The sequence below is a fragment of the Lepidochelys kempii genome, chromosome 4, assembly GCF_965140265.1.
Source record: "Lepidochelys kempii isolate rLepKem1 chromosome 4, rLepKem1.hap2, whole genome shotgun sequence".
Taxonomy (NCBI): Eukaryota; Metazoa; Chordata; order Testudines; family Cheloniidae; genus Lepidochelys; species Lepidochelys kempii.
Genome location: NC_133259.1, coordinates 121057477 through 121072582, shown reverse-complemented (window position 1 = coordinate 121072582; position 15106 = coordinate 121057477). Strand labels below are relative to the sequence as shown.

General features: G+C 41.1%; 1 protein-coding gene across 7 annotated transcripts in view; it reads left to right on the top strand.

Annotated features, from left to right (window-relative positions):
• Window positions 1–15106, top strand: part of HTT (huntingtin) — a 182505-nt gene that overhangs the window by 10993 nt on the left and 156406 nt on the right. For 6 of the 7 annotated variants that reach the window (XM_073342649.1, XM_073342651.1, XM_073342648.1 and 3 more), the window contains exons 4-7: window positions 2101–2160; window positions 8682–8761; window positions 11045–11183; window positions 11472–11613. In XM_073342649.1, coding sequence (XP_073198750.1) covers window positions 2101–2160; window positions 8682–8761; window positions 11045–11183; window positions 11472–11613 — 421 coding nt within the window. The remainder of the gene's footprint in view (window positions 1–2100; window positions 2161–8681; window positions 8762–11044; window positions 11184–11471; window positions 11614–15106) is intronic. The other variant, XM_073342650.1, reaches the window with a different exon arrangement.

Genomic DNA, 15106 nt, shown 5'->3' with positions numbered 1-15106 from the left:
TGTGACTGCATTCTTGGACTGGTCTAGACTCCCAGAGGAAAGTCTAAGCATGGGCTATAACCTAGCTAGCCCTGCTAAGACTACAGTTGGCAAATGAATACTGTAATTTGATGACCCAGTCAGAGTGGGGGGTGAATCATGGGATTCCACCATGAGAGAGGTGTGGATGTGTTATGCTATACAAAGTACATGGGATCTTTTATAAGAGAGAAGGCAAATATGCCATCTTTATTTAAAATACAACAGTTAGCATATGCTTTTCAGTCACATCGCTCGCACACATGCACACGCACCCCCACCCTGCAGATGGTCTTTATAGTTACTGGTCTGTTGTAGCTCAAGTCAATCTAATGGCCAGTTGGTGAGGAGCTCGGCTCTGTCTGTTGTGATCCGATGCTCCGAGGCTTTGCAGGACTGAACCCAGAGTTCCTTGGCAAAACATCCCAACTTTATAGTTGTAAATTTCCATTTGAGTCCATGCATTTTGCAATGTCATCCTGTAATCATTAGTCCTTAAGTGGTGTTAATCTTGGGGTTTTCTGCTGTTATCATTTTATGGTTATTGTCGGGCTTCCCATCGTTATCTCCTATTTGTTGCCTTGCCTTCAGGGGTGCCTGCCTCACCTCTGAGGTCCTCAGTGCTGCTAACATGTTTAGCCTTGGATACAATGGATATTTTCTGATTGTCTGCTGGTGTTTCCAAGTCTCTCACTTTTTCTTGACCATCTGGACATTTGTGATGGCTTTCACACCTTCTCTTTTCCTGATGCATGCATTCCTCATTCACACAAACAGTCTCTCACAGAAACCTTCAAAAGTATACAGAATACATTGTAAATTAAGTCTTGCTAAATCTTATAACTAAAACAGTTCACATTGGGGCTTTAGGCCCTCAACATTTCTCTAATTTATTTATCGTAGACACAATACCAAATCCTGTCTTTTACTTACTAAACCTTAAAACAAAGAAATGTATATTTAACTAGAATGCCTAATTTGTAATACATATAGGAAACCATAGTAGACATTATAACTTATCCTAAAACAAAAGGGTGACCATAATCAGTCATACAGATTGTTCTGGTCTCTCCCTGCCTTAACATCAGTACAGACACTGGCAATCTGTCAGATGCATTCCTACCAATGACCCAGAGGGTCATTTCTTTCTGCTATTCAAAAAGGGTGGCTGGTAAAATGAAATCAAGACATACATTAGTACCTCTACTCTTATAGTACAATTATAAAATCCTGCTCTTACAGATGTTGGCCTGTAACTTGGAAAGAATTGCGATGGAGAGCTTGAGTGGAGGGTCAAAAGTACATCTCACTCTGTAACCTTAACAGCAATTAAGTAGAATTTCTTTCTTATTGTTGTAATAAACTAAAAATAAGTCCTTTATCATGACCCTTGTTATAATGGGTTTATAAACTAATTATGATTTTGAAATGAATATATGGGTAAAACAGATTTAGAATTGGTGCCTCGTAATGTGTAATCTTTAATGGCAATGCCTTCAAGAATTAAGTTTTAATTTGTTTTATGCCTTGCAAAATCAGCCTGCTTCAGATAACTAGCATTGGATTTGATCTTGTAAGCTGCCAAACACTTTAGATTTCCATCTAAGTTGATAGAAGTTGAAGCAACTGTTCACTGTGTAGGATAGGGCTGCTGGCTTTTCCTTAAGATATTTGTCTTCAATAGCAAACATCCATCACGACTGTGTGTAAGCAGTTCCTAGATAAGTTAGGTTTTCATGACAAGGGAACTAATAGACTTGATGGAGTCTTCTACTCTTTTCCCTTCCTTTGTGTTGGAGACTCTTTTTGAGATGAATAGTGTTTTCCCCCTTTTGTCTCTTTCCTTCCCTCTTCCTCTTTGGCTGTGATACAAAGCTTTCTCAAAAAGGAGAGTCTTGCAGCATCTAACACTTGCTACTCTCCTCCTGCAAAACCCCCCCCCCCCCCCCCAATAAAAAATAAAAGAGCATTTGGTCAGATTGCCTAGTACTTTCAGAAGCTGTTCCAGTACAAAGGTAACCTTTTTGGCTGAAAATCACAGTCTGCTATGGTACAATAAACTCCGTTTGCATTTTGTTACAGGCTTTGATGGATTCTAACCTTCCTAGGTTACAGTTAGAACTCTATAAAGAAATTAAAAAGGTGAGTGTAGGTCTTCCCTTTTATCTTTTTGGACATGTCTGATATTTAATATTTTTAAGTATTCTGTTAGATTATTGTTATATATTGATCTGTGAAGTGATTTTTTGTTTTTAAAGTGTAAATTTCTCTTTGACATTTGAGCTGCTGCAAGAGCTGTGTTTACTGGCTTTTTAATGTATATTTTTGTATGTGTGGATGTTAAACATAAAAATGTCCCTTGTTAACAGCTGCTCAGGTGACGTGCATCTCCATATAGCATGGCAAACACGTTTCTTACCACTGAAGGCTACACTTGTATTATATATGCAAGCTAATTATTTTAGTCGGTGGTACCTTCTGTAGCAGGTGCTTGTAAAATAAGGAAGAAGAAATCAATCAAATGTTAAATGCAGAACACTGTATCATTGGGTGACTGCTTACAGCACCTGTGAAGACATACACATGAAGCGAATTTATAGCGGAACCAATATTATCATTAATCATTTCTAACACATTGTTAATGCTTTTTATATATTTCTTATGGGAGGAAGGGGAAATATAACTCACTGGAATAGTGTTCAGGAGAGACAGAAGTTCTATTCAGGACTTCAGCAGCTCTTCTCTGCTGAAGACTAAAACACCCTGTGGAACCCCATGCAAGTCTCTCATTATTGGCCATGTTATATGTAGGTGCTCTTGCATCTTGACCAGCACTATGAGTAAAAAATAAACCCTATTACCTTTATTAGTTTAAAAAAACCCCAAAAAACTTGAGATATTCCTTCTAAGGAGACTCTCCCAGTATGAAAGGATTTTATGTGTATTGAGATGTTGTTGTTCCACTTTCCTCCTAACCTATGCTATTAATGACGTGTGAATATCAATCTTGTCTACAGGGATAGATTATAGACACACAAAAAGAGAAGGGAAAAATGTGTTTAAACTGAAGTTTGAAACACTCCCATCTGTTCTTTGAGTAGATGCAGCCATGTATTACACTTGTACTTTCGTTGCACTGGAGCTGGAGAATTTTGACTAGCAGTACCCACGTACGTGTGTGTGTCTGTGTGTGCCGTAGCACCTTCCCCCACCCTCTCTGCGCGATATGAGGTGTTGCCGTCCCGACCCTCTTCAGTTCCTTCTTACTGCCTGTGGCTGGAGTTGGAGCTCTGTATGCTTTTCACCTCACAAGCCCTCGATTTTTAGTGACTTTTGCTAGTTGTATGTAGTTAATTAGTACCCTTAGTGTAGCACTTGTTAGATTGGTATTAGTTAGCTTAAGTATTTCTGTGGTGATCTCCTCATCAGGGTTTAAACATTGTCCATCGTGGGGGGGAGCGATCCCCACATGTGGTGCTTGTGCTTAGGAGAGAAGCCCATGTCAAGGAGTGGAGTTTAATTTGCAAATAGTTCACCAAATAGACTCAGGTGGCAAGGGATCTTTGTCTAAAGCAGCACGAACAGGCCGTGTAGTCTGCTTCAGCACCAACGCCTTCAACAGATTGGAGGTCACCCTGGGTTCTGAAAGTGCTGCTGCTTTGTCCTCTGGAGCTGGCACCTTTCTGAAGAGATGGAGGAGTTGTTCCCTGTCAAGTGTGCCAAGGAAAAGGTCACATCTAGTCTAGATCCTGTGGGGACCCATCTCTCTCCTCCAGAAGTGTGGATTGGCATAGTGTGAATGCCAGTGCGTGGGAGGGAGTGGGTCCTGTCAGCCACTCCCCAGTGCTATGTGGGGAGGTCAGAGCTTGACTCCGGTTCTGGTCCCAGGGTGTCAGTTGAGTTTGATCCTGATGAAGGTATCGGCTGTTTCTGTGCCATGAGTGTATCAGTGTGTGACATTGACATGAACTGGGATCGTATAGATCATTGTTGCAACCAAAGTCCTGTAGTGGCACCAAATCTTGTATAAAGGGGGTCAAATAGGGGGTGTAAGACAAGGTTATGGTTTGTTGGTTATGTTATATGTATATGTGTATCATTTTTGTAGTTGAAGTTATGAATATTGGCTCTATACTGTCTGTATTTCAAACATATGCTATGCTTCTGGGTGACACCCCAGACAAGTTGGTGTCAGCTCTGCCTAGCCTGCTTGATGGCCCATTAAGGACCATCAGCTATACAATTGACCAATTGAGAGAAGGCAGATACACCTTGTGACATGCAGGGGCATGCCTACGGACAGAACTCTGAGGTTTTTCCATGCCATTTGATGGACAGCTTGTCTGTGGGGGAAAAAGACCACCTGAAAAGAGAATATAAAAAGCTGCTGCAGCTCCTCCATCTTGTCTTCAATCCTGCTTCTTGCTTCTGGAGGCACTTCGCTACAAACAGAAGCTCTACACAAAGAACTGAAGACCCATCCCAGCTATGCATGTACTCCAGAGACTTGATTTGAACCTGCAGTTTATTCAATCACTGCTACAAGCCTGAACCAAGAATTTTGCCGTTACTGTATGTAATTGATTCCATTTAACCAATTTTAGCTCTCATCTATATCTGTTTCCTTTTATGAATAAACCTTTAGATTTTAGATTCTAAAGGATTGGCAACAGCATGATTTGTGGGTAAGATCTGATTTGTATATTGACCTGGGTCTGGGGCTTGGTCCTTTGGGATCGAGAGAACCTTTTTTCTTTTACTGGGGTATCGGTTTTCATAACCATTCATCCCCATTATGAGTGGCACTGGTGTGATACTGGGAAATTGGAGTGTCTAAGGGAATTGCTTGTGTGACTTGTGGTTAGCCAGTGGGGTAAAACCAAAGTCTCCTCTGGCTGGCTGGTTTGGTTTGCCTTGGTGTGCAGAAGAACCCCAGCCTTGGGCTGTAACTGGTCTGCTTGAAGAAATTTGGTCTGAATTGGCACTCTGTTTGGTCACACCAGAACCAGCATCGTTACACAGTGGCAACAGACTTTTTCTGCCTCTCTATTGTGACCTCTCCCTTGGTTCAGGAATTTTCCAGGGCTGTGTCCTTTATAGCCCCTTTGGCTGGGTGGGCTGCTGAACCTGTGGGTCAGTCAACACTATGCCCCGATGTTTCCCTTTTGCAGTTGGTGGAAGTGGGGCTCAGCACAAGGGATCTCCTCAGCACCAGGAGCTTCTTCAGCACCCCTATGGCCAGTGCCATCAGTGTTACCATGGAAGCACTCACCTGTTCTTTGGTATCATCAGCTACCTTTGTACCACTGCTGACTTTTGGTCAATACAGCTTTCAGCATCAGACCCGACAGTTCGCACCAGCTCCCTCTTCATTCTGGGCTACAGATCAGTCGGACTGGAGTCATGGTTGGCTCCAACATTATCCTCTGAAGTTCAGGATTCTTCAGTGTCTGGGTTGGAATCTTCCTTCTCTCACTCTCTACCTGACCCACATCGGGAGCTGTTCATGGAGCGCTGTGGGTACAAGGTTGGTGCCCGTCTCATGGTCAGGACAGGAGTCCTTGGCATGGCTCCCACTGACCACCAAAGTCCTATCCATACCATTGGCCTCCATGGGATGCTCCTCGGTCTCTGAGGTCCCACTCCACATCTTGCTTGAAGGCGAGATCACCGTCCAGGTCTGTGGCAGTGACTGTCAATCTATTACAGGCCCAGGCACTGGTGAGCCTTCCCTTCTCTCAGCCTCCACAATTGTCCGATCCAGGTCTGTCTGTCCTGGAAGAGGATCCGGCTCTGGCACAGTTAACCGCTTCATCTTCATCCCATGATTGGTTCTGTGGTTCCTGGCTCTTCCTCTCCTTGTACCAGAGATTTCAAGGCAACCAGAACCTTTTGCAGCACATGGTTGCGTCCCTGGGTATTCAAGTGGAGTTCCTGCAGGAGAACACCCATAAGTTATTGGATATCCTGCAGCTGTCTGCCGCTGGGAGAGTTGCCTTCCCTATTAACGATGTGCTCCTTGAGCCTGCTAAGGTCCTCTGGAGCATGCTGGATTTGGTATTGCCTGCAGCAAAGCACATGGATAAATGGTATTTGATTCCAGTGCAGAGATTTGAGAGATTCCATCCAGCCCCAAATTCCCTGATCGTAACTGGTGAACAGGTAGGGCCCAGTAGGGCAGATTTAAGTCCATTCCCGCAAGGATAGGGACTCAAAATGAATAGACCTGATGTGTAGGAAGATTTATTCCACATTTTCCTTGCAGATGCAGATTGCTATCCAGCAGGAATCAGGCTCCATTTGAGTCCCTGGCATCTTGTCCCTTTCTCCTTTTGTGTCAGACAGCTGCATTCCTGGTAGGGATAATATCCGCAAGAAGAGTGTGACACTCCTTATACAGAGTTCCCCAATGATAAAGTGACTTTACGACTACACCCAAAATTTTCAGTTTAATTTGAACTAGGTAGTATATTTACCTGTATTCTTTCTTCAGCCGCGTTCCTCTCCGGGGGAGCAGCATCTCCATATGTTAGATGTTGGGCGATGTCTAGCTTTCTATCTGGACAGGACTAAATTGTTTCATGATTTGCCTTGCCTGTTTGTCATATGAAGTTTGTATGACGGGGCAAGTGGTTTCTTCATAGACAGTCTCTAAATGGATAATGTCCTGTATCAAGACTGCATATGAAATAGCTTTGGCTAAGCCTCCTTAACGGGTGTGAGCTCATTCTACAAGAGCTTGAGGAATGTTAATAGCATTCCTCATTGACATCTCAGTACTCTACATTTTCAGGGCTGCTATGTGTTCGTTCCATACATGCATTAACGAATCATTATACCATTACTGCAGCTTCCAGGGTTGGATACAAGCTTTCCTAGGCAGTCCTGCAATCCTTGTTTAGGTAGACTCCAAGCCCTGCCTCCTGGGGTGGGTATTGCTTGTGAGTCACCTAAGTGGAATACACTACTTACTGTAACTGTGGTTCTTTGAGACACAATGTAAGTGGGTATTTCACAACCCAGCATCCATCCCCTCTGCATCGAGTATTGACTCTGGGTGTTAGGTGCAAAGGAACTTAAGGGGGTCAGGTCAGCGCCACCTCATATAGCCAGATGAAGGGCTATGGCCATGGGGTGTGAGCACCATCCCTCTTTGGGCACTGCTAGACAAAGTTATCTGGCTCTGGCATCCTGAGCATCCACACATCTAAGTGGAATACACATCTCCATCACACCTTGAAGAACCACAGTTACAGTAAATTACCATTTGTTACATTACTTTTAGACTCCAAATGCTATTTGGCAAAGGGTTTAACTTCCACTTCTAAAAAATAGAACAGATTTAAACCAATGTGTTCCCTTTATCCTGAGTCACAAGAAGCCCTGTCTAGCAGGGGCCTGTCTGCTTAAAAAAAAAAAAGCATATGGTACTCTCCCTATTTTCCATTGCTTGGTTCAGGACAATAACCCAAATTCCAAGAGGTACATAGTTTGGATTTCAGGTAAAGTTTTTACTACAGTTTTTTACAGGGTTAAGTATAATCTTGTTCCTTCAATACCACCATGATAGGCAGCTTGTATATATTCAGGAAGAATTCACACATGAGAAACCAATTCAAGAATTCTTCAGTTCAGTCTTTGATCTGTTTGGTTTCTAACATTATGGGATTCTCATGCAGTTGATATTCTTGAAAGCACTTGCTCTTAATGACCTGCTGAAGAAGAATATGAAACATCTACACATTTCAAGATGCATATAATGTAGGCATTTACTAATGTAGGCATTTATCTGTATTATTTACTAAATAATACAGATAACTTTGTCTGGAATTCTCTGGCATTTCCAGAATCCTAAGATTATATACCTTGTACTTTCAGTCTTGTCCATTTATGCTAAATTGTACTTCTGTCCTTGCAAAGAGCCCTGATTGTAGTGTCTCATATTATTAATTTAACATTGCTAAATAGTGATTTTTTTCCCCACAGTATTCAAAATTGCTTTAAAAGTTCTCCTATATGTCTTTTCTTGTGAGTTTACTGTTTTGAACCAATTCTCTTATGGATGAGGACCATACTTCAGTTAAGGTTTTGCTTTAAAAAAAAACAACAAACATACATCACCTCTCCCTCCAGCAACGTGCACATTGCAGGCTTAAATTTTAAACTGAAATGGCCCTGCCATCTTGGGCTGTGGAGTGAAGCCTGAATTTATGACTCTTGTCCCAGAGCTAGTAAATGTTGGCACTTTATCATTCTGCCGTTGTGCTGTGTGATGCAGGAGGGGAAACAAGGAGCAAGAACAATCTGCTGTTACCTGTGACTGGACGCTTTCTTATCACTGAAGTTGATCTTGGCAGAGCTATTCACTTGCATATGACTACCTCCTCTGGTCCCTATTTTTGACCACTTGATAAAACGCCAGGAAGAGACTAAAAAATTGTGCTTTTTAGAACACATTTTTATGTTCCTTTTCAGCAAGGCAAGAGTTTATTTTAATTTCACTTCCTGTCTGGAAGCCATAGTCAGATTTACAAGCATGAGATGTTAGGTAATTGAATCTCTTTTGTAGTTAAAATCCATATACAGTCAAAATCACTTTATCCAGTTTTAAAGGATGTTTGTGAGTGCTGATATGTAACAAACTGTACATTCGATCTATCTAGAATGGTGCTTCTCGAAGCCTACGTGCTGCAGTTTGGAGGTTTGCTGAGCTTGCCCATCTAGTTCGACCTCAGAAGTGCAGGTAGGTGATTCACATTTTTGGTATGTAGAAGCACTATCTGTCTACCATATACAAACATAAAACTGAAAAAGTAAATACAATGTCACTGGTGGCAGTGCTGCTTCATAATCCAAATGGACATGTTCATTTAATAAAGCTGTTGGCTGGGATTCAGTGGGATTCCTTTATGGTCCTTTGAAATTCTATATGTTGTGCATAATTCAGTGGTATCTATTTAGCTGTGTTTTTACCAGAGAATATAATTTTTAAGGTAATTTATTGACAACCCCTCCAGCCTTATTGTGTTTCACTGCATTAAATGTGTTAACTGAAAAAAATCTATGCAATATAGAGTCACACAAAATACTTTACAAAAATGATGATCCCCAGTTTTCAGATGAGGAATCCAAGTCACAGATCTGAAATAATTACTTGCCCGAGGTTACCTAAGCCACACATGGCAGAGTTATAAACTGAGGACCCAAGTCTCCTGACTTCCTGTCTTTCTGAAACTGCTAAACCACACTGCTTTCCATTCTTACCTTGTGAGCATCTTTCTATAGTTATTTCTAATAACTATTTATTATTGTATAACCCAAAGATCCCATTAAGGATTGGGGCTTTTAGCAATAATTGGGGCTTAGTAGTTGTGAGCCTACCCTAGTTGTGAGCCTAACTGAGGGAAAGTGGATGGAAGCTTATGAAATAGTCCAATCTCTATAATAACAAATGTTGATGGGGGGGCGGGGAAGTAACAAATCCAACTCAATCTGTTAAATAAAATTTGTTTAGAAAAATTTGTAAAGGTGAAAAACAGACTGACTTAATCTAAGCAAAAAGACTTAATCTAAACAAAAACTTAATCTGTGGGACTGGAAATTAATGTGCCAAAACTGGTGTGTTGGAAATTAGGCCTAATTGGTGGATATGTTAATGAAGGGATGGGTTATTACGCCCATCACTTCCTTTTGGGGTCCTTAAACAAAGAGACTTTGTGAGGAAGATTGGTGCATGCAGACATTGCCTGGCGGAGAGAAGGGGAAGGCGCGAGCTTCATCATTCTGGCTGCCACCTCCACCATTTCCTGGGACCTTGGGATCTACCATGGAACTGTTGGGCCTTCATTGTCCTGATCCTAAAAGATGCCCTGACCAGACCGGGCCAGATTACATGGCCACCCCCATTGGCTCTGATTTAAATCCCAAACACCGTCAGAGATCTGAGACTTTGTCACCCTCTTGTGTGTCGTTTTCTTCCCAACCTTATTTCTTTCTCTTCCCTATCCCTCTTCTTTTGCCTTCTGTATAAGAGTCTGGCTTAGCTGGCCAAGACGGCATATTTTACAACACTGCTGTAAGCCTGTGACCGAAAAGACAAGCAATGTCTAAACAGCCCAATGCTGGTACAAGTTTGCCAGGTCTCAAAGTAGCTAATAAAATGATGTGCATGTGTTTCTCCAGCAGTGAGGTAGCTAGTAAAAGTGAACACCAGAGATGGAAGCAGTAGTATTTTTCTATCTCTGCTGGGTTTTTTTCCTCTTCCCTTTTGTGTGCATTTGTCTTGTTTTGTCTTACAAAACAAACAAACAAAAAACAGGATTGGACTTTAATAACCGTTCCAGCCCATTGGAACTTAGTCTCTAACTTAGTCTCTTTTTTCTGGAAAGGACAGTTATTACCATCTTTGATACTATCGAAAGACTGTTAAAAAAGGTTTGTTCCTTATAAAAACTCTGTATAGCTAAAGAGAAAGGGAACAAGGGTTATGAAATGAAAGCCTTATTTAGCCCTTTACATTTCAAATGCTTTAACTGTTTTTCTTTCTTTTCTATATCTTCAATGAAATGTTAAAAAAAAAAAAAATTAATGGAGTGTTTGCCATGGTACTAAGCAGGCAGAGGTCTCTGTATACCAAAATCTGAAGCTTGTATGAAACTATTTAATGTTGGACAGTAACAGTTACGTTAACACCTTTAACACTTTGATTGTATGTAGTCTATTGAAATTAATACAACACGCCGCATTGTGTTTTGCTCTATACAAACCCTCATGAAGACAATGGTTCCTGCCCCAAAATTTTAGTTCATCGTTGTGTACTCTTTTTAATTCCTTCCACTTCTAATCACCATAATAGTGTATATGCTTGATTGCTGATATATTATATCTTTATGTATGTGTGTATATAGTATTGTTGTATAACATTCCAAGATTTAATGGGGGGTGCATTAGAAAGAATGTATCAAATGCTTATGATTAGATAATACGTTATTTGCCGAAAGAATTCTTCTTCCTGTGCTATAACTAGGCCATACTTAGTCAACCTATTGCCCTGTCTAACACGAATAAGTAAGCGGCCTGAAGAATCGGTACAAGAGACACTGGCTGCAGCAATACCAAAAATCATGGCAGCATTTGGCAACTTTGCAAATGACAATGAAATCAAGGTACAGCTGTTTTAAACTATTAAGAAACATTTATATTACACATGAGAACATAGTTAATCAACCATTAATCAGATGTTACAGACGGCAGTGTAACAGCTACCAGATTTGAATTATTAAAACATGCATTATTTATATTTTCCTCTACCCCTTGGATTGTTGATAGTAAATTTTAAATCAAAAATATTTTTTGGGTGGATGGAGGGGAATAATTTTCTTGTTTGCTTGCTTACTGACTTCTGCCTGTCTTTAAGTAACTTTTATGATTTTTTATTTTTTGTAACCTTTTAGGTTTTATTGAAGGCTTTCATTTCTAATCTTAAATCCAGTTCTCCTACCATCCGTAGAACAGCAGCTGGATCAGCAGTGAGCATCTGTCAACACTCACGCAGAACACAGTATTTTTATACCTGGTTACTGAATGTGCTTTTAGGTAAGTTTCAGGAAACTGCCAATTCTGTTTTTTCCAATATTACTCATGCCTTGAGGAAGTAGAAGCAATCTAAATTATAGTAATTCCTATGTTAGGTAGCTTTGCTTGCCAGCTTCTATCGTGCATGTTAGGTGTCACCAATGCTTGGTCTATGGTAGTGGTTCTCAGCTAGGGGTACACGTACCCCGGGGGTACGCAGAGGTATTCTAGGGAGTACATCAACTCATTTAGACAGTTACCTAGTTTTACAACAGACTACCTATAAAGCACCAACAAAGTCAGTACAAACTAAAATTTCATACAGACAATGACTTGTTTATACTGTGCTCTATATACTACGCACTGACATGCAAGTACAATATTTATATTCTAATCAATTTATTTTATAATTATATGGTAAAAATGAGAAAGTAAGCAATTTTTCAGTACTAGTATGTTTGTCAGTTTTTTTTATTTTTATGACTGATTTTATAAGCAAGTAGTTTTTAAGTGAGGTGAAACTTGGGGAGTACACAAGACAAACCAGACTCCTGAAAGGGGTACAATAGTCTGGAAAGGTTGAGAACCACTGCTCTGTGGTATTGTCGCATTTAATCAACATAATGAACAATTAGGTCTGTCCCAATTTTTGCCTTTTGTTAAGGGGACTTTACCGATACATAATGCCATATTTCTATGGTACTTAACACCTCTTCCTAAATCAGATAAATGCTATATCAAAACTATGGATAGATAATCTAGAAGCATAGATTAATGAAAAAGCATAGTCCACAAAATAAAATGACACAGCATTACTACTTAAAACATGTATATAATGAAAAAAGAAAAGTTGGAATAATCCAGTAAATCAGAACTTCCAGTGTGCTTGGAGGATCAACAGTTTCATTAGTCTGTTAACTATGAAAATGTCCTTCTAATTCTAGTTCTGTTAATGGAATAAGCATGTGGATTTATTGCTAAAAGAATAAGACTTGGCAATGAAATAGTTGTATTTTTAAACTTTTATCAAGAGTTAAAAAAAACTGAAATCAAATCAATGTTATGATTATTTCAGTGTTTAGGCTGGGCAAGATGGACACTGCCCAGTGCAGGTGTTAAGTGACTGTTCTCTAAAGTTGAAAGATAATAGTCAAAGAAGGGGAGCATGCAATTGGGGCATTGGGAAGGGTCGTTCTGGGATCGTTCCTAGATCTCTTCTCCATTTGGGAGCCCTCTTCTCCATTTGGGAGCTATAGAAGAGGTTCACCCTTTCCACCAAGTGAAGGGTTTCTGTTCATATTACGTTCTGATTCCAAAGAGAAAAGGAGATCTCAGACCACTCCTAGACTTGCAACATTTGGCCTCTGTCATCCCCTCCGAGGATCCAGGCAACTGGTACACTGCTCTCGACATGAAGGATGCATATTTTCATGTTGCTATACATCAGAGCCATAGAAGATTCCCAAGATTTCTGGTCAGCAACACCCATTATCAGTTTGTGGTCCTATCCTTCAGTGGGCGTGTATGCAAAATACATGGTGGCTGTAGCTGCATTCCTAATTAAAACACGGATGCAAATATTTCCATCCCTGGACGATTGGCTGATATGAGGTCTGGTCAAGCTCCAAGCAGAAGTCATTCTATCCTGGATCTGTCCCTTTTCAGTGTTCTGGTCTGTTGATCAATGGGGACAAGTCAGTACTCTCCCCAGCGCAGAGAACAGAATTTATAGGGGGGATTCTGACTTCTATAGTTGCCAGAGCATTTCTGCCTGAAGCCAGATTCCGGACAATGTTAAACATTTCCATAGATCTGAAAGCCCATCCACTTACAACAGTAAGAAATTGCTTCAGACTACTGGGACACATGGCCTCTTGCGTGTATGTGATTCGGCATGCCAGACTTTGTCTCAAAAAGTTGCAGGCCTGGTTCAAGTTGGTTTACTCCTCCATCATCACTCGTTGGACGTGCTGATTCAAGTACTAACCTCCTTGGACTGGTGGTAGATGGATCTGGCCAACGTATGTAATGGGAATTTCCTTTGCCCATATTGACTCTGCTTACAGATACTTCCTCTCTAGGTTGTGGAGCTCACCTACCACACTACCAACTCAAGCTGTGTGTTCTCAACAAGATTTGACCTTCCACATAAACATGAAGGAGTTGTGGGGTATTCATCTGGTTTATTGATCTTTACTCCTTCAGATGAAGGGAGAGAATCTACAAGTCCTCATGGACAACGTTGTGGCAATATTCTATATGAATGGGCAGGGAGGGTTCAGATCAGATTGTCTCTGTGAAGAGGCGTTGTATCTGAGTTTTGTATTGCCAATGCAGTACATCTCAAAGCCTCCTGGGAGTTCAGTAAGCGGATTGTTCAACAGAGATCACAAGCAGACTCTCAAGCTGAATGTGGTGAGATTAATTTTTCAAACCTGGGGGGATCTCTCACATAGACCTATTTGCTACTCTTCCTAACAGAATGTAGTAGGTCTTTTGTTCCAGGGCAGCGCACAGTCAGGGATCTCTGATAGATGCTTTCCTACTGTCTTGGAATGGCGATGTGATGTATGCCTAACCTTCCATTCCGCTCCTTCCCAGGGTGTTGCTCAAGCAGGATCATGCTTGTATGATCCTGATAGCCCTGGTGTGGCCACACCAGTGTTGTTTCTCCAGTTTGCTGAGTCTCTTGGCAGGGCTCCTTTGACACTACCTCCAGAACTGTACCTGATCTCCCAAGACTGCGACCTGCTACATCCCAACTTGGCTGCTCTCCATCTCATGGCCTGGATGCTCCATGTTTAATGCCTTAGGAAGCAGTGTGTTCAAGGAAATGAACAAAAAATTCTCCTGAATATCAGAAAGCTACCCACTAGATATACTTACCTGTTAAAGTGAAAATGATTCTCCTTATGGTCAAAACAGACGGGTGTTTCACTAATCCTAGGAAAAAGAAAAGGAGTACTTGTGGCACCTTAGAGACTAACCAATTTATTTGAGCATAAGCTTTCGTGAGCTACAGCTCACTTCATCTCAGATAAATTGGTTAGTCTCTAAGGTGCCACAAGCACTCCTTTTCTTTTTGCGAATACAGACTAATCCTAGGCTCTCTCCAACGTATTTTGGATTAGTTGTTCACCGAAAACGAGGCCTATGAGTTAGTTCCATCAGGGTTTACCTGGCAGCTGTCTCTGCTTTCTACCCTCCAAATGTGAGCTGCTTCATATTTTCTGGTCCGATGTCAGATTCTTAAAGGGTCTGGACAGGTTATATCCCCATGTCATAGATCCCTTCCCTCTCTGGGTCTTAAATCTGGTGCCAGAAAGGGTGATGGGATTGCCCTTTGAACTGGTTGCTGCCTGCTCTTCGCTGCATCTCTCTAAGAAAGTAGCATTTTTGATAGCTATTACCTCAGCGAGAAGGGTGGTGGAGTTATGAGTGTTGGGAGCTGACCCTCCTTATGTATTTTTTTTATACATTTGTGTCTGCACCTCAAATTCCTGACTAAGGTAGT